At 43.0% G+C, this 27262-nt stretch overlaps 2 protein-coding genes across 16 annotated transcripts in view; one reads left to right on the forward strand and one right to left on the reverse strand.

Moving 5' to 3' along the window:
• The window catches only part of PTPN21 (protein tyrosine phosphatase non-receptor type 21), a 74565-nt gene extending 63410 nt beyond the window's left edge, over positions 1–11155 (reverse strand). For 2 of the 3 annotated variants that reach the window (XM_036314838.1, XM_036314830.1), the window contains exons 1-2: positions 11017–11155; positions 6335–6728 (exon numbers count right to left, since the gene is read on the reverse strand). In XM_036314838.1, the coding sequence (XP_036170731.1) occupies positions 6335–6420 (86 nt within the window). In that variant the 5' untranslated portion in view covers positions 6421–6728; positions 11017–11155. Of the gene's footprint in view, positions 1–6334; positions 6729–11016 lie in introns of those variants that run through there. The other variant, XM_036314821.1, reaches the window with a different exon arrangement.
• Positions 11156–17345: 6190 nt separating this feature from the next.
• ZC3H14 (zinc finger CCCH-type containing 14) overlaps positions 17346–27262 on the forward strand; it is a 46894-nt gene continuing 36977 nt past the window's right edge. For 7 of the 13 annotated variants that reach the window (XR_004968433.1, XM_036314975.1, XM_036315005.1 and 4 more), the window contains exons 1-5: positions 17347–17529; positions 18027–18069; positions 23840–23954; positions 26492–26532; positions 26958–27153. Coding sequence is in view for 11 of the 13 variants with exons in the window: in XM_036314975.1 (XP_036170868.1) it covers positions 17494–17529; positions 18027–18069; positions 23840–23954; positions 26492–26532; positions 26958–27153 (431 nt within the window). In the remaining 2 variants the exon portion in view is untranslated. Of the gene's footprint in view, positions 17530–18026; positions 18070–23839; positions 23955–26491; positions 26533–26957; positions 27154–27262 lie in introns of all 13 variants that reach the window. The other 6 variants (XM_036315031.1, XM_036315039.1, XM_036315057.1 and 3 more) reach the window with 3 other exon arrangements.

Raw genomic sequence — 27262 nt, forward strand, 5'->3', positions numbered from 1 at the left:
TGTTTAGAGTCCAAATGAAAACAGCTAGTACAGAAGGAAATGCGCTTGAAATTCTTGAGGTCTACTCAGGTAACAGTCACGATAAGGTCAGTGGATATTTGGAATACCTGAGACACTAATTTAAAATAAAACACTCTGGAGGCCAAGAACACTTTCTAAAGTTGCACTTGAGAGTAATGGCTTGCATTAGATGCTTGATTCCTCTCCCTTCCAACAGACCCCTTAGCCAAAAATGTTCCCGTCGGCCAGAAAACACTGTGAGACGCATTTGTTCAAAGTTCAGCCAAGTGGACACTCCCAAGTGGATACAGCAATCTTATCTTAGGGGGTTGTTCAAACTAGATCATTTTCTAAGTGTTTCAAAATAAATCCCCAAAGTGAAAACTAAAAGGCTAAAGAAAAAGGTGCTTTTCAAGTTGTATTCAAAACTTTGTAGTAAATGTGCAACTTTCTCCCCGAAATAAAATCATGCAGTGAATACAGGCTGACTAAACTGAATTGCTGTCCGTGCTTATCAATCTAAATTCAAAAAAAAGACTCTTAGTTTAAAAATAAGTAGACATTTATTCAGCAACCATGTACGGTAAGGCACAAGGCACCATACCAGGCAGTGGTGACAGAACAGTCCTACTCTGATGAAGCTTATGTTCTAACGAGAAAAAACCTGACTTATGTGTGATGCACTTCAAATACAATTGAAAAAAAAAACATTTTCTGAAGACCTGTGATAAACCACAACACAGTAACCAACTATCAAAGCCTATCATTATAATTTTAAAATGAGAGGCCATAGTAAGAACTTCTAAATGTTACTAGACTTTTCCCCTTATTCAACTAAATATTTTGGAGGTTATTTTAGGAGTGATTGAGTATTGCTCTCAACCTCAAAATTGTAGTTATGTATATATACCATATAAGTAGACAACAATGAGGAAATACACACACAAAACTCAGAAATAGTTGAAAGAAAATGCCGTCTAAGATTTAAGTTCTAAAACTAACACATAGAAATCATAGCAAAAATTATGCAAAAGTTGTCTTCAAAAGGCTTTCAGGGTTTCATAACTTCCCTTAGAAATTTAAAACTTAAAAACTCCAACCATGTGTAAATCCTAGCTGAATAAGGACTTTAAGATCAAGGAAGGCTCCTGTAAAGAAGAGATTGCAATGGATCTAATTAAAACCCATGACAGCATGATAAAAATGTGATTATCAAACAAGATTTTTAAAGAATTCTTGAGAAAGACACACACTAAAGAAAACATATAAATCTTAATCCAAAATTTCCTTAAAACTTCTTTATTTTTAATCCTAGTGGCTAAGTGAGGACAAGAGGGAAGAAATAGGGTAATAGAGAAGTAAAAACCTATCAAGGCTCTAGTTCAGTGGTTCTCAACCTTGGCTGCACGTTAGAATCACCTGGGAATCTTTTTAAAATCCTGATTTCTGGGCCTCATCCTCCGGAAATTCTGTTTCTTTGTTACTAATGTTGTAGCCCCATCCCATCACAAAGAAACAGAATTTCCGGAGGATGGGGCCCAGAAGTCAGGATTTTAAAAAGATTCCCAGGTGATTCTAATGTGCAGCCAAGGTTGAGAACCACTGCAGTTGTTTAGGGCAATGAGGCAGTGACATGGTAGAAATTAATTTAAGTTGGCATGAAACAGTGGCTCAAATATGACTGCCAAATTACAGTGATCTACTAAAAAGTTAGCCCTTTAGTAACCAAAGAAGTGTGATTACCAGCCACCACTATACTTGTTTGTACTATAAAAACATTTTATAAACAAACCTATATTCTCTTAGTAAATGGAAGAAACAAAGATATGCACAAAAGGAAAGAGTTCATTTGAAGACGAGTGGGTCGGTCACCACCACGTGGAAAGGGGAGTCACAAACAATAACAGTAATGAAGAACAACACGTACTGAGAGTTCCCTAAATACCAGGTCCTCTGCCAACCATCTTACACTTGACATTGAATCCTCACAATGACCATCAAGCAGATACTGTGATTCTCAATTTAGAGAGAAGAAACAGTGGACTTGGGAAATTAAGTCCATGTGCCCCAGGTCACACAACTAATCAGTGGCCGCACTGGCCTCCAAACCCAGTGTTTTGATTCTGCTGGCAAATGTGTTCATCACCCTGTTAGGCAGCCTTCTCAAGAGGCAAACAGAGCCAGTGCCCACCTTAAGCACTTGCCCAGAAAAACTACCCAGACTCAAAGGAACTGGAGGCAGTCCATTACGAAGATACGTAAGGTTTTCAGGGCAATCTCCATTCTCTCATTTCTTGCTCACCAAGTTGCTCTGGCTCCCAAGTGGCCTGCCTACAGGAAGATCATGGCACACTTACTCGGGGCCCTTGGTGGGTCCACAGCTAGGCGTTAATTACTGAACCTGCACCCTGGTTATATATCCCTCTCAGTGAGCTGGGCGACACAGGTCTCCTTCCCTGAGACATTCGGCTTTTCAGTCTGACCACTTCCCTCTAGAATGTGCCGATTCCCATGGGAGACGCTGTGCCCAGATGACACCCCCCATCAAACCTCTATAACTTCGTTTCAATATTGGAGAGAAGATGTCCTAATTCCCCTTAAATTCTATAAAGCCTTTCACAGCTTCTCTGGAAAGTGTTGTGAAACTCAGAATGATATGCGGAGAATTTCAACAGCTCTGAGAGGCTATTGCTATAACAAACAGCAATATTTTCCTATGAGGATAATTGTTTTCCCCTTTTTAAAAGTCACTTTCCATAGTTCAAATGCGGTGAATTTAGAAAACAATTAACAACCCTAAGTCAACTAAATTGAATATATTAACCTTTGTTAATAGGTTCTTAATGTATTGTAAAATACCTCAGACAAAAAAAAAAAAAAGACCAAAAAGCAAACATCATATACCCACACATCCAGCTTAAGAAATAAAATGCCGCCGTAACCAGTTTGGCTCAGTGGATAGAGCGTTGGCCTATGGACTGAAAGGTCCCAGGTTCGATTCCCGTCAAGGGCATGTACCTTGGTTGCGGGAACATCCCTAGTAGGGGGTGTGCAGGAGGCAGCTGATCGATGTTTCTCTCTCATCGATATTTCTAACTCTCTATCCCTCTCCCTTCCTCTCTGTAAAAAATCAATAAAAATATTTTTTAAAAAATTAAATAAATAAAAAGACATCTGTTTAAAAAATAAATAAATAAAATAACACCAATATAGTTGAAGCCCCTGGATACAGCATTATAACAGTACATTGTGGAGCCCTTGTAAGTGTCATAATAGTGAAATGGTACACAATTAGGCAAGAAAAGAAAAGACTTTTTCCTCCCCCAATTTAAATGTGGGCAGTAGTGAAGTTTATCAGCCAAATCTATACACTATGATGATTCTGAGTTTGCTTGATGGGAGAATAGTGCGAGACAACAACATACCAATATCACTTGGTATGAATCTTATAAATGATGTATGGACACAAACTCAGAACAGGTGTTGCTGAATCAGGTTATTTCTGAGCAGTCATTCAGTACAATTAGGCCTGGGGCTGGAGCCATTTGTTTACATGTTACAGCGCAAAGCTTCTGAAACTTTGTAAGGAAAAAATTTGCTCTACAAACTAAGTTCCTGACCATGACTGCCATGAAATCTTGGGAATGGTGGGACAGCCTGTGCAGGGGCAAGACATTTTCTAGGGATCACATCTGTTCCCTCTCAAAGCATTCTATACGCTGTTAAAAAAAAAATAAAATAAAATCATTAAATTCCCACATCTGTATGAAGTTGCTTATTCCTGAGTCTGATCACCTTAAACAAGAGATAGCAAGCTCCCTGCACTTCTTGGCTAACAGAATGAAGGCAAGGCCTGTGGGTTCAGTTCAACCTGTATTTACTGAGCACATTCCATGCCTGGTACTCTGGGCACAAAAATAAATTAACCACAGTTTCTCAAGACGTTGACTCTGTAGTGGTTGTAGGCAGATCTGGTGTATGAGGAAGAATTACAGAAAAAAGGAACCAAAATAGGGAGGAAAAAAGGAAAAATGGGCAAAGGAAGCAAAAACGATGGAATAAATGCAAGAAAACAGGAGTGGTCGCTGAGGCCAACTCTTCTGGTTTACTCTTTCCTCCTAGGACGGCTCCATCTCCACTTCCTCCCCTCCTCTAATTCAACCCTATGGGTCTGCTACATCTTGTTCCCTCCTGGATAGCCTCCCACCTTCTCACAGCTTTGATTAATTAACTGATCTCGGCTGGTTATTCCAACATCTTTTCTCTCCAGCCTGGATTCTCACCTGAGCCCCAGACCCACAATTGCTCTGCCTGCTCAACATCTCAATTGGCATCTCAATGTCAATACGTACGTTCAGACCTGCGCTCACTGCACCTCTCCTTTCCCCCTCAAAGCTACTCTTCCTTTTACATTTCTTCTCTCAGTTAGAGCTCCCACCACTCACTGGAAACCTAAGTATCAACCTGGATCCCTGGTAGACCTTCCCCAACACTCCGGAGGCGGGTCCTGAATATCTCCAGATTCTACCCACTGTGTCCATCCCATCCAAATCCAACAGACCACCATCTACACCACAACTACTCCTCTCTAAGGATTCCCCAGAGGGCCCTCTCTTCGGAAAAAAACAATCATCCCACACCCGTTTAAAAATCCTTCACTAACCTCCCTATTACTTTCAGGATAAGCCCAAACCCTTCAACAAAAACCCGTGTTATAGGGCCCCTGCCTCTCCCCACTCTCCTCTCCCCACTTCAGGTTCCAGGTAGATCTCCTGCTTCCTGTCTTTGGCCCTGTCCAGTTCCTTTGTTGGAATAGTCTTCCCCAACCTCTGATAGGACCACCCTGCCCCATTCTTCAGGTGCCAGTTCAGACAACCTTTGCCCTGGGAAACTCTCCCTTTACTGCCAAACCCTATTGTCTATAGCACCCTCCAATTCCCCTATCATAGCATGGACCAGGACTGTTTCCTACTGGTATCAACACTAGGGTAAGCTCCTAATACATATGTGCTTGGCATTTAAGTCTTTAATACTGAATCATCAAATGATTGGATGGTCACCAGGGGCACAGTTTATCTATTGCTGACTATTTATGAACTACAACATCAGTGGGATTTCCAGTTAGGAAGACAGACATTTATGTGGAATAACCAGTTTCTCCATCTTTCTCTTACCCTAGAACCAGGTGGCCAAAGGGTGGAAGGATCCTAGGTTTAATTAGAGCCCTTTTCATCAAAGGCCTTACATAGCATTTAATTGAAGCCACTGGGTGGATACTTGAGGACTCTACAATTTCCTATTGACTAGATGAGGGGTTTTTCCAGGGCAAACCTCCCTATGGTTACCATAGCAGACTAGTAATTAGAGCAGGGGTCCTCAAACTACAGCCCGCAGGCCACATGCAAATACAAATATTGTATTTGTTCCCATTTTGTTTTTTTACTTCAAAATAAGATATGTGCAGTGTGCATAGGAATTTGTTCATAGTTTTTTTTTAAATTATACTCCGGCCCTCCAACGGTCTGAGGGACAGTGAACTGGCCCCCTGTTTAAAAAGTTTGAGGACCCCTGGATTAGAGCTTGGCTTTACTAGCACAGCAAATCACACAACCCCTCTGAGGATAACCCTTGCTATCCCCATGGTTCAGATGAGGAAACTGGAGCCCAGAGAGGTCACAGAGCTTGCCCAAGTTAAACAACCAGAATTCAAACTCAAGCAATAATCTTGGCCTAGCCCAGGGAAAACAATGAATGTTGAATGAATGAAGTCAGTACACGTATAGATCAGGATGACCCCCATTTGGGATTATATTAGAAAAAAGAAACTTGATCATCCAAAATGCATTCATATTTGATTTTTAATGGCATATGGGGGAACATATAAACATTTTTAAAAACTCAGGCACTGTAGACCTGGCCAGTTTGGCTCAGTGGATAGAGCGTTGGCCTGTGGACTAAAGGGTCCCGGGTTTGATTCTGTTGGGGGGGTTGGGGGGAGGCAACATGCCTGGGTTGCGGGCTTGGTCCAACATGCAGGAGGCAGCCAATCAATGGTTCCCTCTCATCATTGATATTTCTATCTCTCTCTTCCTCTCTGAAATCAATAAAAATATTAAAATTTAAAAAAAAACCTCAGGCACTGTGCATTCTCTTTTCTCTCTTACCCCCAAGGAAAGACCTCTTGTTCTGTATCTATTCCGTCTCCTGGGACTGTGGGCTAGCAGGCTAATTCAGGTATCATGGCCAGGGACATGTGTTTGAGAACGCCCAGCCAGCATCCATTCAAGTGGCTGGGAAGTAGGGAGAGAAGCCAGCAGGCTTGTTTGTGGCTTACCTCCCGCAGCTCCAGCCTTTGGGCCACAGCCTCCAGGCTCTCCTGACCTGTGCTCTCCACAGACAGCGTGAACTCCACAAACTCATTGTTGAGTAGCTGGATCCGGGCAACCAGGCAGCTCTTGCTGGACACCGTGTAGCGCCGGGTGCGTTTGAGTTTCAATCCGAATGGCAGTGGCATCTTCTTCTCTCTTCAAGAGTGGAGGGGGAAAGAGGGGAAAGCACGGCCACCAATGCAGCGGCGGTGCCCGGGGAGGAGGGCGATCTCTCCTCTCCTCTCCTGCCCTCCTGCCAGGAGGTAGCACAGTCCCCAGCTGCTCACCCAGCAGCTGCTGCCGCCATTAAAACGCAACTGAGTCTCCACAGGCGGGGCGACGGGGGCATCCACACCAGGGCTGAGGAAAGGAACACACTGGTTACACGGGCAATGGCGACGCTGGACTTCGCTTTTTAAAAATCAACATCCATAAAGCTATATCCAAAGAATAAGCTTCCCCTCTGCTTTGGAAAAGGAAGGCATTAGCAGGGCTGGGGAGGCGGTGGGGGAGTTGGCTTCAGAGCTGCGTTAGCGTTAGCGCTGGGGTCAGCCTCCACCCCTCACTCACTCCCACAAAGAGTGACAACCGCCTGCGGCTGTTTCAGGATTAAATGAGATAGTTGGCTGGCACTACTGTAAACCCACATAGTGGTTCCGTTTCTGTTTTGGATAAGGTGGGAGGGTTTTGGGTTGTGTGTTGTTGTTTTTTTCACAGTTAACTCTTTTTGGCTCCCCAATACTCCACACCTGAGGCCTTTAGTCTTTAGGTGAGTTAACTACAAAACACCTCCAAAAGAGCTACGTCCAAGCCTCAGCCGCCAAAGGCAAATTAACCCTGAACCCAAATGAGAGGAATAATCCCCTTGAACATATGGCAGCTGTTAGTTCAAAGGAGGTGAAGCGCTTAACAAGCATTTGGAGAAGCCCTTCTGGTTTCTAAATAGTGACGTCACCAAGTTGGTTGATTGGTAAACAAATCATGAAAGACCCCACACACGCTTGTTATCAGATCACCATGTGGAGCAAGTGCTGAAAAGCGTGGCCCGGGCTGCTCCGGGGGTGGGGACGCCTAAGGAGGCGGTGGGCCTTCTCCTAAGCGGAGCCCGGCCCAGAAGAGGCGGGCGAGGACTTAAACGCCATCTGGCTTCACGAGGGGCGGACGAGGTCCGGCCAGCCCTCGTGGCTAAGAACACCAAGGTTGCGCTCGGGCTCCGACTCCTCCCGGGAAAGCGGCCGTCGTTGCCATGCCAACGCGCAGCCTCGGCAGCCCCGGAACCCTCCGCCCCGGGCAGCGTTTTCCGGACGGACGCGCTAGAGCAGGGCCGGGCCGGCTGCTCCCCGAGGGAACTTTTAAAGGACCCAGGTCGAGCCCCTACGAGTGCTGAGGTTTGGGCGCGGGCCGTTTGATTCCGGTTTGGAGCCTCACGACTCCAAAATACGCGACTTCAACAACGTTTTGAGTCACACGTGTTGATGGCCCGAAGCGACCAGCGCGGATTCTTACATCAGCTGGCTGTCCTTCCCCCTGGAGGAGCGGACAGAACCCCGGGATAGTTCCCACCCTCCGCTTTCGTCGGAGCGGAGGAGAATGAATCGTTCCTCAAGGCTGGGGGTGGCGGGTGGCGGGTGGCCCTGAACTTGGGCCCGGAACCGCGCGGAGGGGCGGGGTGCGCCCCCACCCGCTCAGCTGGCAGACACGGAGCCCAGGCCTCGCAGCTTCACCCCAGGATGGAAGGAGCTGGGGTCGAGCCCAGACGCCTCATCCCCAGCCCTTTTCCGCTCTCCGGACCGCGTCCCAGCCCCAGAGTGATGGGCACTCGGCACGGGGATGGATGGCACCCAGCTCTGCCAGCCAACGTTTGGTAATTCCATTCCGCAAAAGCGCGTGGCGTCTCTGGGCACCAGGCAGTGCCGCGGGCATCGTGAGGAATCCAAGGCGAATCCTAAGCCGTCGCTGCCCTTGAGATAAAAAGCATCTGTATTTACATACAGGGATGTACCTCTAAGAAGGGCCCGATCTGCCTGGCTTTTGGTTTGTGTTGCTTGTGTTTTGGTTTTTGAATTCTGGTTATTTTCAGAGAGCCAAAATAAATAAATAAATAAAAAGAACGTTTAAAACAAGGAATAGAGGAGGAAGGCCAGAGGGGAAAAAAAGAAAACAGGAACTACCTACAGCACTGTATTAACAGCATTTCCTGAGTGACTTTTGTAGGTAAAAGCATCATACTTCTACAGGTAAGGAGGGAAGTAGAAAATAAATATTATAAAAATATATGATCTCGCCCTGGGCGAGAACTTTTAAAGGACCCCGCTCAGTTAGAGTGGCATCCTGATACACGAAGGTTGCCAGTTTGATCCTCCATCAGGGCACATACAAGAAGCAATCAATGAATAAGAGGAACAACACTGATGTTTCTCTCTCTTTCCTCTCTAAAATCAATAAATAAAATTTTAAAAAGAAAAAGATATGCTTCTCCACCTGCAGTTTGTAATGCTCTCTATTATATCAAGGCATAAACTTAATAGATAGTTCAGGCAAAATGGATAAAAATCAAGAATGAGAACCCTGCCCTACCCGGTTTGGCTCAGTGGATAGAGCATCCGCCTGCGGACTGAAGGGTCCCAGGTTTGATTCTGGTCAAGGTCACATGCAGGGGTTACTGGCTGATCCCCAGGAGGGGGTGTGCAGGAGGCAGATGAACAATGATTCTCTCATTGATGTTTCTCTCTCCCTTCCTCTCTCAAATTAATAAAAATACTTGTTTTAAAAAAAGAAAGACATGAGAACTTTAATACTTTTAAACTAAAAAATTTCCTGATGAGCCAGTAGCGTTTGTATAAGTTTTAAAAGATTGCATATACATTAACATATATATACTAAATACCCTTTCATGAGATGAGGTAATGCATTTCAGCTTAAAACACAAATGATGGTAACTGAAGAAGGATTAAGTAGTGGACATGAAAGACAAGATATTGCATATATGCAGAGGAAAGATGAATATTTGTATTAAGGGTGTTCAAATATGGTAGTCTCTTCACTACAAAGTAGAGCTATACATTGAAGGCAATAGATAGGACACAATGTAATTATTAACTTATGCTCTGATTAAGCAAATGCAGAGTGAAACTTTTCCTTTATCCCTGAGATTTGAAATATTTTACAACATCAGGGATAAAGAAAAGCCAGTGTATTCTCTTTATTTTGGTAGATGTTAATGTAATCTTAAAAGTTGAGGGTGTGTGTATCAGGTGCATTTCCCACCTTTCCCACCCCTCCCAAGATCTAACCATAAGAATAGCTTGCTTTTTGCATATATATATTTTTTTTATTTTAACAGTAGGATATATATATCCTATATATACTGTTAAAATAATGTTTTGCTATTAAAATATACTGTTAAAATGTTTTGCTTAACCACAAATTTATCAATGACTTACACATTTTAACTTTCTTTTATGTGCAATATTTGCTACCAAATGATGTCACAGAGTTATAAATGTTTGAGTAGAGTAGAAATTTAGGATGCTTTTGGGAGAGTCTCAGGTGTAAAATAAGTATGTAATAATTTGAAAGGTAGTTGGGTCTGGAGTTATAAATTACCTAACTACTAAAGTAAACAATTCATAATTAGCTTTGGAAGGAAAAAACTACAAAACCATTCTGTTATATAACAAGAAAGCAAATACATACTATATTCTGTTCAAGTTTTCAAAAGACAGATATTTGTAAATTCATTTTAATGTTTTCTCTTCACATCCCCTCTCAAACTTTCTCAACTGCACTTTAACTGAATCCTATATTTCCCCCCCTTGCTGATAAGATCCCCACCATATATATTTTGCCAATGAGGCTTTAAAATAAAATAACCACTCAAAAAGATATTTTTAGAGTAATATATAGATCTATAGCATTCTAACCTATGTTTCTCATGGACCAAATAGTTACACGTAGATACACGAGACTAAAATGCCCTAGAAACAAAACAAACAAATATTTTCAGAGTAAAATTGCTGTCATATCCGACACACAAAAAAAAACCAAAAAAAAAACTGTCAGCAACTATCAGGCATACAGCGGTTGTCACTTGGAGCCCACGGAGTGTTTAGAATGTTTGAGAGCACACGCTATTATTATAAGTAAGGCTTTCTCAGCAAAAAAGAAAATAAGACGAGCATGCCAAGAACTTCTAATCAGCATTTGCAGAAATCACAAGTCGGAATTTGCAGACCCAAGAATTCTCTTTTCCAGAGTAAACACTCCTGACTCCAAAAACAAAACCAGTCATCGCCAGACAGTCCTTCCCTGCTCCCCTTCTCCGCCAAGCTATCGGGCAAATTTCTTCGCACTTCAGACTCCGGGAGGCACAGATATGCCTAAGACTGAAAACCCTGCTCCAGAATGGAGCCGCCGCAATCAGAGGAGGAGCTCAGAACAGACCTTCCAGCCCCTTTAGAAACGACTCAAGTAGATCGCGGAGGACCTGGGCAAGGGAGACTTTTCTCTTTGTTACGCTCCTGCCATCCGAGCCGTCCGTAGCCGGGACCCGTCCCCCAGGGCCGCCCGACGCGCTCGGGGGTCCCCGCTGGCGGACACACCCCACCGATCCGCCCGCCGCCCGCCGCCCGGGGCCCCGCGCCCTCACCTGCTCCGGCGCCCGCATCCTCGGGGCCGCGCGCCCGGCTCAGCGGCCCGCCTCCCGGGGCCCCGCCGCGCGGCCGCCGCAGCCGCGCCCGCACCGCGGCGCGCTCATGGGGCTCGCGAGCCTCACTTCCTGTCTCCCCAAACTCGGCCCGCGGACCATCCCCGGGGGCCAGTCCCGCGGCGGCCGAGGCCAGGGGAGCCGCCTGGAGTGGGGGACCCGCCGGCGAGGAGCGGCGCACAAAGAAAGCGCGCGGGGCCCGGGAGGCAGGAAGACGGACCGACGGGCTCGGGACGCGCGGCGGAGCGGCAGGCAGCGGAGCGGCGGGGGCCGGCGTCCCTCCCCCCGGGCCGGGCGGATCCGGGGAGGCGGCGGCGGCCGTGACCTCAGAGAGTTGGAATGCGCGCGGCGGGGCGCGGGGGAGGCGCGGACAGCTGCGCCCGGCCGCCGGGGAGGGGGCGCGCCGCCGCTTTTTTTAATCATCTGACCACTTATTTTAGGAGTTTCCAAATAAAGCCGGGCTTTGAATGCAAATGAGGGGAAGGGGGATGTTAGTCCTGTTCCAGGTAGAGGGTTTTGTTCTAGTGTTGTTATCAGGTGGTCTGTAAAAGGCTGTTCTTGCTCGAGTTTTTCGATTACTCTTGGACATTTCTGAAAACCATTGAAACGCTCTATTTCTTGCCTCCGAGGGTGTGTCCCATACATAAGGAAAAACACAAGTGCTGAGTGGAAAAGCGCTCTCTCTCCCTCTCTCTCTCTCTCTCTCTCTCTCTCTCTCTCTCCCCCCCTAAAGGGGTGATACGACCCAAATCATCTGTGAATCTCAACAAAAATTAAAAAGTTGTCTGCATATGCAATGCAAAGTTAGAGCTATTAAGGATGCAGGCTCCAGGGTCCAAGTGTCCGGGGTTCAAATCCCAGCGCCAACACCTGCTCGATGGTGTGACTTTGTGCAGTCTCTTTTATAAGATGGGAATAAAACAACCACTACCCAGGAACTTGTGTAAAGTATATACTAAGGCCCTGGCTGGTTTGGCTCAGTGGATAGAGCGTCAGCCTGCAGACTGAAGGGTCCCAGGTTTGATTCCGGTCAAGGGCACATGTTTGGGTTGCAGGCTCGATCCCCAGTAGGGGATGTGCAGGAGGCAGCGGATCGATAGATGATTCTCTCATCATTGATGTTTCTATCTCTCCCTTCCTCTCTCTGAAATCAATAAAAACTTATTTTTTTAAAAAAGTATATACTAAGTGTTTCATTTAATTCTAGACCCTACTAGCAATGTTTATTATTACATGGTATTATTACAGGAATTGGTAACCAAGGAATGAAACTGTGACCCTTACAACATCACAATTGGGTGTTTGATATTTACTTGGCCTGTGGTTTGAATGTTTGGAGCAGAGAAGCTTTTAGGTAAATTCTAACTTAAATTTGCTTTTTCTAAAATAGTGCTGTTTCTGGATAGCTTTTTTATGTTGCTTCTCTTTTAAGTCTCATTTTCTTCTTCAATAGTTAACAGACACTTATTGAGGACTTACTATGTATAAGTTCTGACCCCTGCACACAAAGGACTTCTGGTCTACTGGGTGAGAAAATACATACACACCACACTAACCCAGTACAAACAAGGTGAGCGCCATCTTACAGGGACGGATGAGTGCTAGGGGAGAACAAAGCCTGGGCAAGATGCAGGTTGGGCCATGGAGCTAAAGGCATCTAATTACATGTGTTTCTAATGGAAAAAAATAAATCACTTCTGTTCATAATTGATATTTCAAGCAGACACTATACGGGAGTCAATTTGTGTGTGAAGAAAAAAGACATGAAAAAGTCACTTTTCTGATCTCCCAAGCTAGAAAAATGAAAATTCTGCGTGATTCTTCTCGCTTTCTCATCCAACCTGTCATTCAGACCTAATAGTTCCTCCTTCCAAATGTCTCACAAATTTTCTTTCCTCTCTGTTCCTCATCGCCTCAACGTCCCCTCCCCCGTTCTAATCCAAACCCTCATCATTTTACATCCGGATTACCAAGGGTGGTCTCTCCTTGCTTCTGGTCTCTCAGCTCTCTCTTGTTTCCATGCTAATACCAGGCTTACCTCTCTCTCTTGAGACAACCCCTCTCCCTCTCCCCCGAACCTTTCACCCCAAGGCTAATTCAGCTTTTCTGCTTGCCCTTTAGGTCCTTTCTAACCTGGTCTCAGCCTCTCAAACCATCCTTATTTCTCTTCCTAGTGCCCCCATCAAACGGTTTCTCCTGACCCCAAGCTCCTGCCTCCCCCCTTCCACAAGGCCTCTGCCTCTCTCCAAGCCTCAATTCAAGGCTCTCTGTTCCAGGACAACTGTCCAGCCACCCCATTCCGCAGCGATGTCCACACTTGGCAAGAACTTTAAAAACTTTCATGGAGGCTTGTTTTCTAACTGCTGGAATTCCTAGGGCACTGCTGGGCAGAGAGGAGGCACTAAATAAAAACGTGTTAATTGAATCGGGAAGAAAATAAAAGAATTTTAAAAATAGAAAATGATCCCCAAACCCAAGGATGTTAGATAACTGAGTTGAACTTCCTCCCTCATAATCCGCGAGTGTCATTCGCTGACCGAGCACTTAAGCTGTTTTCCCTCAACCATGTTCATTTGACAGTAACATCCCCGTGAGAAGCCACTTGAACAACCCCTTCAAAGTGTTACACATGAAATTATTATTGGCTTATGATTATGAAGGAAGTGAAGTCATTTATATGGTTCAACCCTGAAGTTACAAAAGGATATAAGTGAAAAGTCTTCCCACCCTGCCTGCTAGACACCTCGCTCTCCTCCTGGGGGTAGCCAGGGTTACCCTAATCCTATGTATCCATCTAGAGATATTCTGTAAATAAGTAAGCAATTGCACATCTGTACCTTTTCTCCTCTTGTTACCTGGAAAGTGGCATATTATAAATACCTTTTCTTCTGAAGGTAATTCTTACTAAAATACATAAAGTAAAATTTACAAAAGGAAGTTCTGTACTGAAAAGATGCTCCATTAAACGGAAGGAAGTTGTGATTTGCGTGGTGCAGTGACTAAAATTTTTCAGGAGTTAAGAAATTAATCTGCTTTCACAGCTTGGTGAGTATCCACTGTACCTCACTATGTAAGTTACCATCCTCTGCAAAAATCTAAATTGAATGACTGTCCCACCCTATAGAGATAATGATGCCTGGTAGAGGGAGTCGTGGGAGCTACAGCCAGAAAGGTGAAATCCCCTTTGGTCTCTGAACCCTCACTAGGTGCTCTGCCTACCACACTCAACACCACCTCAGGTACAGTACAGCACTTTTTCAGCTGATAAGGGTGAGAATTTAGAGGCCAAAGTCCCCTAGACTTCAGAGGAATGACGGCGTTGGCAATATATCTACTCAAATGGACTTGAAAATGGAGAAAAGTATGTCAGACTCAGTAGCATAAGTGACTGCCATGAGTGTAATTCCCAGCACTTAGGGTGTCTCACCCAAGTGCAGCCATGCCATGTGCTACCCGCGATTGAAAAGACTTGTCCATTCACCCCATATTTATTGGAATACAGGTGCTGCAAAGAGAAAGGCAAATCAGATACATAGCCTGGTCCTCAAAGACGCACCATGGGGAAAAAAAGATGAATCTCTAACTCTAGTCACGTTACTGGTACATTTACTAATGGGTATATATTCTGCGTGGAGTGGAGACGCCTAGTTTAACACTGAGATCAGCTTCTGGCTGAGTCTGGAAGGACAAAAGTTCACTAAGCATCCAAAGGAAATAAGAGAAAAGCATTCCAGGCTGAAGGAGCCACCCCCAACGCATACTTGCAGAGGATGTGCAACCTCCAGCGGGAATGCTGCCTGAGAGGAGAGGAGGCTGGAGAGGCCAGGGGCCAGTGTCAGAGGACGCAGGCTCCACGGAGTGGGGATTCGTACTCAGACCTCGATGGCTTCAGAACCACGCTCTTTTCAGCCGTCTCTCTCGGGAGACAGCCCAGAGCTCTCCTAGGCGGCACTGTGGTTTGTTGCCATCTAGTCTTCACTCTATCCCCTGAGCAAAATATGTCATTCCTCCTGAACCGCAGCGCCCTTCCCTGTTGGAAAAGAATTCTCATGGTTCAGCTTAGTCTTTTTCAAGCCGAATGCCCCTTTATTGGTTTCTCTCAGGACACCATCTTGAGCATCTTTCTCTTGATGAGATACAGTTGTGAAGCTGCTTCTTCGAAGAAGCACCGGACCACCAGCTGCTCCGCTGTGATCCAGACTCCTGACTCCTCAGATCTAAATATGCGATTTCTGTAGCAGCCTGCAAGTCCCTTTCCCAATACTTTTAAATGGATTGTATCCAAAGCTAACTCTTTCTTGAATACATTTTAATACAAATTTCCCCATTCCAAATACATTTTATTTTTTTAAATTTATCTTTATTGTTGAAGGTATTACAGATGTCCCCCCTTTTTTCCCCCATTGACCCCCCTTCACCTCACACCTGCCCCTCCCAGGCCTTCACCACACTATTGTCTGTATTCTGGCTATGCATATATGCACATAAATTCCCAAATTAATCCCCCCCCCCGCCCCCACCTCTAGCCTTCCCTCTGAGATTCTTCTGTTCCATGCTTCGATGTCTCTGGATCTATTTTGTTTATCAGTTTATTTTGAATACATTTTAATGAAAATAATCTCTAGTCTTTTAACATGTTCTTTCAATATTATCTAAATATTGGCTAAGAATTTTGTACCCAGGAATGGAAAAACATGTGTTTTATGTTCTTAGTTCTGAAATGGTGGATAAACAAATAGAAACAATGTACCTGTCTTTTAAAAAAAAAATTGATTTGAGAGAGAGAGAGGAAAGGGAAGGGATAGAAACATCGATGAGAGAGAAACATCGATTGGCTGCAGGCATGTGTGGAGTAGAGCTGGCGACCTCTTGGTTCATGGGTCAACACTCACCCTCTGAGCAACACCAGCTGGGCTGTACTGTCTTTTGGATTGTGTCCTGAATGTAGTCTTGCTCATCTTTGTGCTTGGGCTTCTAGCACAGTATCGGGCTCAGGGCAGGCATTTAATTTTTAATCAACAAACATAGTGCTGCTATGAGTCAAGCAGTTTGAAATGTTTCCAAAATATTAACATTTCATCCTTATAATAACCCTAACGAAGGAGAAACAGGTGTCATACTTATGTCATAGGTGAATAAACTGAGGCTCAGAGAAATAAACAACATGCCTAAGGTCTCACAGGGAGTAAGGGAGCTGGGATTCAACGGAGACAGCCTGGCTCTGGTATCCCTGTTCTCAGTCACTCCGCTCCACTGCCTCTCATCAATGTTGAATGAAGACATGATCACTGAATTTATCCATAAGGAATGCTCTCGTAACTTAGTCATTAATTTCTTTTGTCTTACAACCTTCAATAAATGCTTACTATGTGTTTAGCATTCTGAAAGACACTTTGGAGAAATACAGAACTACAAGGAATTTATAATTTTGTTAGAGAGGACACACCCACAAATAAAATAAACATTACAGAGTATATTTTGCCCTAGTAGCAGCTCCCAAATAGATGTTAAAGGAATTCAGAAGGAAAAAACAGGTATATAAGATGAAGGGCCACATGGCAGACAGACCCTAGGCGGCCTCAGGATTTCTGCCCCTGCTGTTCACACCCCGGATAACCAATCCCCTCCTTCGAGTGTGGGCAGCACCTGTGACTTGGGTGTAGCCACCCTTTACCCCACTCAGGGTAGGTGTGGAGTCAAAGGACTATGCTTGATGTTTTAGCCCTGTTGCACTGGATATTCCATTTTTCCCTCCAAGTGTAATTATAATGCAACCGCTAGGAGGCAGTACCTACTTCACAGGTAGAAAACCAGGACTCAAGAGTATAGATGCCTACTGGGGGACCACTTTGTACAGCATATGATTGTTTCACCACTATTTTGTACCCCTGAAACTAATACAAAATAATATTGACTGTAAACTGTAATTGAAAAAAAATGTCTTAAAGTTTATCTAAACCAATATCATACTACCAGTAAGTGAAGGCTGGATTCGAATTCGGATATCACATCAAAGCCAGAGATTTTCTCGCTGCATATTTAACTCATACATATTTTCCAGCGGAGAGTAAAATTAATAACTAGGGGCGAGAACAGGGACCAACCAACAGCTCTGCAGGTGCCCAAAGAGAAAGGGAATCCGAGGCCAGGCGCAAGCCGCTGCTCTCCCTGCCTCCAGCAGAGGGCGCCAGAGCGCAGGTTCGGGGCGGGGGGCTGCCAGGTGTGCGCAGGCGCAGGCGCAGGCGCAGGCGCGCGCCACCCGGCTCGCTCCGGGCGCTGGGACGGTGTGGGCGGGTCACGCAGACCGCGCAGCCAGAAGCGGCGGCGGCTGTGTCCCGGGGGCTGCGCGCTGGAGCCGGCTCCGGGCTCTGGCTAAGCGAAGCGCCGCGCAGTGCTGAGCTCGCCGCCCGCCACGGAGCCATGGAGATTGGCACCGAGATCAGCCGCAAGATCCGGGTGAGGCCCGCGGCGGGCCGGGGCGGGAAGCCGGGCCTCGGCGGGCGCGCGGTTGTCAGGAGTAACGGGGTGGTGGGCCCGGCCTGGACGCTGCGGCCTGGTCGCCGGCTAGCGGCGCCTCCTCGGGCCTGGGGGCTGACTCGGCCCCGGGAGTGCGCGGGCAAACGGGCCGCGGGGAAGCGGAAGGAGGCGTAGGTGGCCGGTGAGAGCCGTGCTCCGCCGCACCGGGAGGGACCACGGGGAAGGGGGAGGGGCGGGGAAGGGGATGGGGGGGGACGGACGTGGGAGGCGGCCGCGGCAGGGGGCCGGGGGGACCGGCTGGGGCCCGGGCCGGGCCGGGGCCGGGTCGGGGCCGCGGCGCCCCCCGCCTCCCCCGGGCGCCCGGGAGGGCTGGAGGTGCGTGCACCCGCACAGTCGCGTCTGCGTTGCAAGTCGGTTTTCCTAGGGCCGCCTTTCTCTCACGGACGTTTTGTCTTTTTTCCCCCCCTCCACCTCAGAGTGCCATTAAGGGGAAATTGCAAGAACTAGGAGCTTATGTTGGTAAGTTCTGTTGCTTTTGTTATCCTAATGCCATTTAGAGTTTGCAGCTGTTGGAGTTTTAGTGAGTGCATTTTCCCAACGTACTTTCTTTTGACTTTGAAGAAACTCCTTTTCTGCTATCTAACCCTCTTCTACTGTGGTGTTTTGAAATTGTTTAGCTTCCTCTGTGGAGGCATTGTCGTATTTTTATTGTTTTTCCTATCTTTTTTTTTTTGCTTTCCTTGACCTCCATTTTTTTCACAATTATTTTGCATGTGGGATGTTTGATGCTTTCTGGCATTTGCCTCTGCCGTGGTTCAGTGAGTTTTATTTTCAGGTCTCTTATTTATTTTTATTTTTTCTGTTCCTTTCGCTTTTACCTCCTACCAGCAATGTATCCTCGTTGTTCTTTTGTGATTTTTATAACTTGAGCATTTACTTTGGGCCAGGCACTGTGCTTAACCCCTGTGTGTGTGCGTTAGGCCATGGTAATCCTCAGGGGGACACTGGAAGGTAAGTGGTAATATCCCCAACTGTACAGGCAAGGAAACTGAGGCTTGGAGTGCTTACTTGAGCAAGATTGAGACCTGGGTCTGTTTGGCTGCAAAGCTGGTGCCTCCTGTGCAAATAATAGCTATCACTTAGGAAGGTGGTTCTCAAGGTGTGGAAGACTCCAAGGGTCTCTGAAGTCAAAACTGTTTTTATATTAATACTGACATTTGGATTGTGCAAAAGCAGTAGTGGGCAAAACTTCTGGTACTTGACCCTGAATCAAGAAATCAAGGTCTCACACCAAACGTTCGGGGAAACCTTCATATTCTTTACGTGCAGTTCTCTACTTGCAATTTTTAAAAAAAGCCCTTTTGCCCTAGCCAGTTTGGGTCATTGGATAGAGCGTCGGCCTGTGGACTGAAGGGTCCGGGTTCGATTCCGGTCAAGGGCATGTACCTTGGTTGCGGGCACATCCCCAGTGGGAGGTGTGCAGGAGGCAGCTCATCGATGTTTCTCTCATCGATGTTTCTAACTATCCCTCTCTCTTCCTCTCTGTAAAAAGTCAATACAAAAATATAAAAAGCCCTCTTAATGTAATTGATGAAGCAGTAAAAATATATTTTTAAAATCCTGGCCCTTGATTACATTATTTAATATGCAGAGAGGAAGAAGGAAATAGTTATAAATATATGCTTAAAAGTACTGTACAAACCTACAAAGTATTTCTGGTGTACGCTGAAGCATGATGGGTTGTCTTAAAAAAAAAAGGATTTGTGTAATTGAGTTGAGAACTGAACTAGCCACCTTTTTCATGGAGCATCATTTTTAAATTATAAGGACTGACAAGCTAGTCACATACACGTGAGTAGTTGCCAAGATATTTCCTTGGAAGTGAGTAGAGGAAAAGAACTGATTTTGCTGCCAATGACAAAACAAAAGTTGGTTTGAGGGGGCGGGGCAGGGCATGCAGGAGGCAGCGGATTGATGTTCTCTTCGTTGATGTTTTTATCTCTTTATCCCTCTTGCTTTCTCTCTCAAAATCAGTAAAAAATATTTTTTAAAAAAAGGCTAGGATGGATTAATGGATTTTCATGTAACAGTACAAAAAAAGGTTATTGATGCAGTTTTTGTTTGCATATTGCTACTAACCCTTAAGAAACTATCACTTGTTGAATTTTGGTGTGGTATCACAAAATAATATTCACATTATCTGCAAAGGCTATTAAAATACTTGTTTTTCAAACTACACGTGAAAGACCAAATTTTCTTCACATTCTTCAATTATAACAACATGTTACAACAGGTGAAATGCAGAAACAGAAATTAGAATCCAGCTGTCTTTTAAACCAGATGTTAAAGAGAGTAATAAAAATATAACTTATTTTGCTCTAACCAGTTTGGCTCAGTGGATAGCGTGTCGGCCTGCGGACTGAAAGGTCCCAGGTTCGATTCCGGTCAAGGGCATGTACCTTGGTTGTGGGCACATCACCAGTAGGAGGTGTGCAGGAGGCAGCTGATCGATGTTTCTCTCTCATCGATGCTTTTAACTCTCTATCCCTCTCCCTTCCTCTCTGTAAAAAATGAATAAAATATATTTAAAAAATATATAATTTATTTTATATTTTTGTACTAATTCTTTTCTTTTGGAATTTTTAAAAATAAAAACATCTGTTTATTTAAGTGGATTTATTATTAACAGTAGATAGGTCTACTTTAAATGAATTAATGCTGCTTAAAGTTTTAAATTTTAATTTCTAGTATAGTAAATATCAATAGATATACTCACATAAATGAAACTTCTTTGGGGGTCATCAGTAGTTTTTAAGAGTGTAAAGGGTGTCTGAAATCAGATAGTTGGAGGATTGCTAATTTACTACATGCTGGGCACATTGCATAAATTATCTGTTGTTGGGACTTTAACAGATAAGAAAATGAGGCTTAAAGGTTAAAGATGAAGGTGAACCAGGATTTATTTATTTTATTCATCACTTGATGGATGCGAGTTATATGCCAGGAACATGTTTTGGGTTAAAAAGAAGTCCACAAAAAATGTACATTGAGAACTTTTTTTAAAATTAATTTTATTGATTTTAGAGAGAGGGGGAGAGAGAGCAAGAGAGAGGAAGAAGCATCGACCCATTGTTCTACCCATCTTCGCATTCATTGGTAGTTCTTGTATGTGCCTTGACCTGGGATCAAACTTGAAAGCTTGGTGTATTGGATGACGCTCTAACCAACTAGCTCCCCAGCTATGCATCCAGGGCCTGAGAACTTTCTTAATTCTAGCATATGAAAGCACGGGCATGTTAACAGTCTTATTGGTGATTCCTATCATTTATGAAAAGCTCAAACCAAGAATTTTGACCCTATTAAAAACCTCACAAGCTTGGGCAAAGTTCAGTATAAAATGTAATTGTAGTAAAAATACCATGTATTTTATTTATAGCTTTCAAAGTGCATTTATATAGCTCCGTTTATTTTAAACATGATGCTGGAGTGGGGTGGCAGGTAGTATTACTCCTTTTACAAGTAAAGAAATGGAGTCTTGACTTCGTAATAGGAACTTGGTGAGCTACTGAACAGGTAGTAGTTACTCCTGTATGCTCCACTATAACTCCACTGAAATAAATCTGTCTTGGCAATTAACATAATACAGCTTCTCAATTCATTTGTTTCTGCTTGACCGAAAGTTTCTTTGAGGGTAGAGACTTCGTATTTGTTTTGTCTCAGTGGCCTACAGAGAACCTGATTTTTTCATAAGTGTTGAAGTGAGTAAACGCGTCACCATGACGTTCTGTTTGAGATGAAAATGCATTACTTGTTTACAATTAGCTACCAAATTATTTGTGCATTATTATTCTTCTGAAAAGGGTGACTTTAGAATCCCTTTCTTTGTGCTGGAGAAAGTTCTGGAAACCTCTCAGGTTATTGAAATGATCCTTTAATAAATATTTGACAGAATAGTCATGGGGGTGTCACACACAGCTTAGGGAATATAGTCAATAATCCTATCTAATAATAGACAAAGATTCAAATTGACCGTACCTTCGCTATGCCCACCATTGGCTAATCAGAGTGATATGCAAATTAACCACCAACAAAGATGGCGGTTAATTTGCATACATAGGCGTGAAGCGGCAGAGTGAAGACTGAAGGCGGCTCCGGCCAGAGCAGCGAAGGGCTTGAAGGCGGCTCCGGCCGGAGCAGCGAAGGCTTGAAGGTGACCCGGGCAGGAGCGAAGGCCTGGGTGCTGGGTGCCGGAGGAAAACCGGTGCCGGCAGCCAGGGGAAGGGAAGGCCTATTGCATGAACCTTTTCATGCAAAAGGCCTCGAGTATTATAATAACTATATATGGTGTCAGATGGGTACTAAATTTATTGGAGTGATCACTCATAAGTTATATAAATGTCTAATCATGGGGTTGTAAACCAGCAATTACCATTTAAAAATAAAAAGTACTTTAAAGCCGAAACCGGTTTGGCTCAGTGGATAGAGCGTCGGCCTGCGGATTGAAAGGTCCCAGGTTCGATTCCGGTCAAGGGCATGTACCTGGGTTGCGGGCACATCCCCCAGTGGGAGATGTGCAGGAGGCAGCTGATTGATGTTCCTCTCTCATCGATGTTTCTAACTCTCTCTCTCTCTCCCTTCCTCTCTGTGAAAAATCAATAAAATATATTTAAAAAAAAAAAAAAAAGTACTTTAAAAAGTAAACATTTGACTACGTATTTTCAAGGCATTGGGCAGGATGCAAAGGTGAACGGCCCTTTTGGTTAAGAACGATAAGGTCTCATTTGACTGTTTAAAATGGAGCACTTCAGTGAGACCACAACTATAATTTAAAACAGTATTTCATTCACATTTTAAAGATATGAACTTACAGAAACCTTCAGAATTTTTAGTTTTTTTATTCAGTATGTAGATTTTAAATGAACTTGTGAAATTCTGTAAAAATGTATCATGAGCACATTAATTTTTCATTATTTTCTTGTATCTAAGAAAACTACAAATTTCTAATAGCTATGTTGAGCTATAGTTGCTATACATTAAACTGCACATCTGTACAGTTCGGTAAGTCATAGCATATGTGCACTATAATCAAGCGAATGAGCATATCCATCACTCCCAACAGTTCTTGGGGCAGCTCTGTATCTTTCCCTCCACTTTTCCCTGCTCACACCCTGTATTCACCCAGGCAACTACTTATTACATTTCTATAAAATTTTAGAAAATGCAATGTCATATTGTGACAGAAAGCACAGTCTACTCGTTTTCATCACTGACATGAGGGAGAGAAACTGCCAAAGCATTCCAGTTTCTTTACCTCTCCTGGGTTACCAGTGGCAGTGCATAGTAGGTACACTTCGTATAAATAAGCTACCAGGGTTATTTACTAAAGTTTTGAGAAAGCAGTGGGGGCCTTTTGTTACTCTACAAGGAAAATAATAAATGACTGGCTACTTGTCCTTGTATCTCCTCAGATGATGTATGATTCCGATAAACCTGATTTCGCTCCATTTGTAGATTGGGCTTTCTCAATATAGTTGTGCTTTTCTTGAACTGGATTTTTTATATTTCTCCTTTTAACAAATGTCTGGTAGTACTCCTGAAAGGAACCTTTCTGCTTACATAGAAATATTATGAGTATTTAAGGTATTAAATAATTATTTTTGGTAGGGATTAGAGTTCCTGGTAAATGACTTCTGTACCTTCTCATTATGGTGGTTTTTGTTTTTGTTGATTTTGATCCTTGATCTCACCCTCATAATCAGTGTGTAGGAGGGTATTAGTATAAAATAATGAGTTGAAATTATTTAATCTTAAGATGGAATTTTAAAATGATGTAGGGTTTTTTAGTGGTTTTAGTTTATTTGATGTTGCTGCATGGTTGTTACCCTGAGTAATTGAAACCTGACTTTACTAAGGATAAAGGTGTCCTCTTGAGAAATGAGTGTCATTTTGAAACAGACACTAATCTAACCAAAACTCAGTTTGGTGGATGTCCATATGCTTTCTGGAAACTTCTCTGAAATTATCATTTTTAAAACAATGGAAATGTATGTACTCCAGTTGGATACTGTAATTTCAAATATCTAGTTTTGTAAGTATTCATTATTCCAAATCCCATCCTTCTAGTAATTGAAATACCTATAGAATGAAGAGAAAAAAAGCTATACCTTTTTTTAAACATAATTCCTTTAGAGCTGAAATATTCTTAGAGCTACATCTATATTTTCAAGCATGTCAACTTTAAATAGAGGGAAACATAAAAGAGTTTTTATATACTTTTCCTTTTAAATAGATGAAGAACTTCCTGATTACATTATGGTGATGGTGGCCAACAAGAAAAGTCAGGACCAAATGACAGAGGACCTGTCCCTGTTTCTAGGGAACAACACAATTCGATTCACCGTATGGTATGTTTCTGAACACTTATCCCTTAGACCAGTGGTTCTCAACCTTCCTAATGCCGCGACCCTTTAATACAGTTCCTCATGTTGTGGTGACCCAACCATAAAATTATTTTCGTTGCTACTTCATAACTGTAATTTTGCTACTGTTATGAATTGTAATGTAAATATCTGATATGCAGGATGTATTTTCATTGTTACAAATTGAACATAGTTAAAGCATAGTGATTAGTCACAAAAACAATCTGTAATTATATATGTGTTTTCTGATGGTCTTAGGCGACCCCTGTGAAAGGGTCGTTCGACCCCCAAAGGGGTCGTGACCCACTGGTTGAGAACCGCTGCCTTAGACCAGAGTTTGGCACAAGCCAGAGTAGGTATTCTTTCTGAAAAGAGACTCCCGATAGGAGAGTCAGATTCAGTGTGGAGAGGCAGGTTGTGAGCAATGAGCACAGCTGCTGGAGCCAGTTGCCAAGGTTGAATCCTGATCTGCCTCTTGCCTTGGTTTCTCCATTTGTAAAATGTGAATAGTAAATCACCTTTATAGGATCCTTGTGAAAGGGTTAAGTGAGCTAACACATGTAATGTGCTCACAGCTGTGTCTAGCCTGTGCAGGTACTTCGTATATGTTAACTGTAGTTACTGTGTTTCTCTTGTAAATGTCCGCATCTTACTCCTTTCCTCTAGCCTAAACCAGCTGCAGGCGTTCTTTTGGACTGGGTTGACTTCCTAAATTGCTTTCTCTGAGTTAATTCTGAGGGGGCAAGGATTTTGACAGAACTTCAAATTAATTTTTTAAAAGTTTAGAACTTTTTGAAGTTTGGAATTTTAAGATAGGCAACTTGATGTTCAAATATAAGTCAATATAATCTTCAATGTCCTTTTTCAAACCACATAGGCCTTTAGTTAAAACTCCTGACTAGAAGCACAAGATTAAATTTTAAGAAGTCAGGTCAGGTTCTGGTACTGGGTTTGAGGTAAACTGAGAGTGCTGATGTGGATGAGAATAGAGCAGGAAGTACTCAAGGCTCCTCACACTGGAGACCACCAGTTACAGCACAGTGGATGATGGAGCAGAAAGTGAGTGAGGAGAATGGCCTGCTTAGTTTGAATGGCAAGAGACTGGAACAGGGAATACTCACTCCTAAGTATAATACTAAGGAGGAATATGAAGAAGCTGGTTCACTTTCTGCCTTTAAACCAAAAGTTTGTCTTGAAGGTGATTTTGCCCCAGCAGGTAAATGAATGCTTTACAACTCTTTTGAAGCTTTCTTGAAATTCCACACAGAATTGTCTAGTTTGTATTACAGTTTGGAAGAACATGGAGTACAGTGGTTGATCCTCAAATGTTTTGGTACATAGTGTGTGTGACCTAACCCACTTGTTTACAGTTTGTCCCCAAAATGTACCCTCTCTACCTCCCAAAAAAGATCAACATGTTTTGCCTGGGGAAATCACCATTATCATGAGCGCTTTTTTTAAAGTCTTCAGCAGTCCAGGTATTTGTTTCATGTACATTTTTATGACCTGACTTCTGGTTTAACTTTTGGATCACTTTAGTTTTGAGTCCCTCAAAATTAATATAGGAGATTGACCTAGTGGATTATTTCTCAGATAACTTGATGGAATGTGTTAAGACAGATTTCTTACTGCTAATAAACATACTGCTAATTGAATTTGAATTTAAAATCAAATTAATTCAACTTTTTCACCTTGCCGTAAGTTCAGTTCTTTAACATGTACTGACGCAAGTGATAGTGTCTGTCATTCGGCACTTTACTTTCCTAAGCTAAATGTTCATTGACAAAGGTCCCAAATTATTCTTTGGAGCCCTGCAGTAGTTGTTTCCTAGGTAACAGTGGCATATGACTGGGTTCTGGGTGAAACATACTGAGCTATTTCTGGTGTTTCAGGAGGCATGGCCTCTTAGAAGGATTGTAAGGCCAATTTGCCATGTACATAGCTACTAAAATAAAATAGGTTATATTATAAGCAGGGTTATGGTCTGTGCTTGTTTACAGCATTCATTTTGTAAATAACAGATCAGTGAAATGTGATAGTATATTTTGAGATTAAGTTTTCTTACCTCAGAATTAAGGTTTTTTCCCCCAGAAACCATATGAGTAGATAAAACTAATTTAAATAATGCCTCAACAATTGTAATAGTAAGATGTAGTACATGTGTCGGATATTTTATCTTTTACCGTCAGTTACCTTGCATCTTTGGTCCTTAGGAAACAAAATGCATCCTTTTAGATAAGACTGTGTGCTCAGACTATATTCTGGCACTTATTTTTGCAGAGGTTAGATGTTGAAAATAGTGATGAAAAAAATGATTTTTTGATTGGCTCTTGTAGTATTCATGTAAAGCCTTTTTAAAATGTGAAGCTTAATACCATTTATCTATTAAATACCATTTAATATCATTTATCAATATTTATCTGAAGATTGATTCCACAATGTCATCAAATTTAGAGTGGCAGTTGAAATAAAATCTTTCTTGATTAAAGGAAGCTTTAAATTTTTTTTGTTTTTTCTTTTAGGCTTCATGGTGTATTAGATAAACTTCGTTCTGTTACAACAGGTAAGATTCATAAAAAAGGGCTTTTTGGGGAATTTGCTATAGCATACGATTGCTTTCTTTCTAAGGGAAAGAACACATAAATTTGGCAACATTCATTTGAACATTTTTAGGAAGCATTTATTGTTACGAATTTAAGAGCAAGACATTTAATATAATTCAAAGATAATTTAAATAAGGGAAGGGAACTAAGCAATTTAACCTAAGGAAGTAATTATAGAAGTGTGCAACAGTTCAGTTTCAAGAATGTTTCAGTATTTTATAATTGAAAATTACTTAAAAGTTCAGTACATAATAGTAAATTATGTATGGAATAATATTGAGCCATTAAAAATGTTGTGAAGATGAATAACTTTTAAATTGGTGATGAACAAGGGGAAGGATCAAAGTAATGAAATAGTGTAAAAGGATTATGTTTTTCTTTCCAGACCCCTCTAGTCTAAAGTCTTCTGATACCAACATATTCGATAGTAACGTGCCTTCCAACAAGAGCAGCTTCAGTAGGGGCGATGAGAGAAGGCACGAAGCTGCAGTGCCACCCCTTGCAGTTTCTAGCACGAGAGCTGAGAAAAGAGATTCCAGAGTTTCTTCAAGTTCACAGGAGCAGAAAGCCACTAATGTCAGGTAAGAGCTCTGTGTAGATCACCTGTGAACAGATGGGAGTATATGTGACATTTACATTAGTTCTCATATCTTCGAATTGCTTTTTTCAGAAAATTTTGGAAATAGTGAG

The sequence above is a fragment of the Myotis myotis genome, unplaced genomic scaffold (assembly GCF_014108235.1).
Source record: "Myotis myotis isolate mMyoMyo1 unplaced genomic scaffold, mMyoMyo1.p scaffold_m19_p_1, whole genome shotgun sequence".
Classification (NCBI taxonomy): Eukaryota; Metazoa; Chordata; class Mammalia; order Chiroptera; family Vespertilionidae; genus Myotis; species Myotis myotis.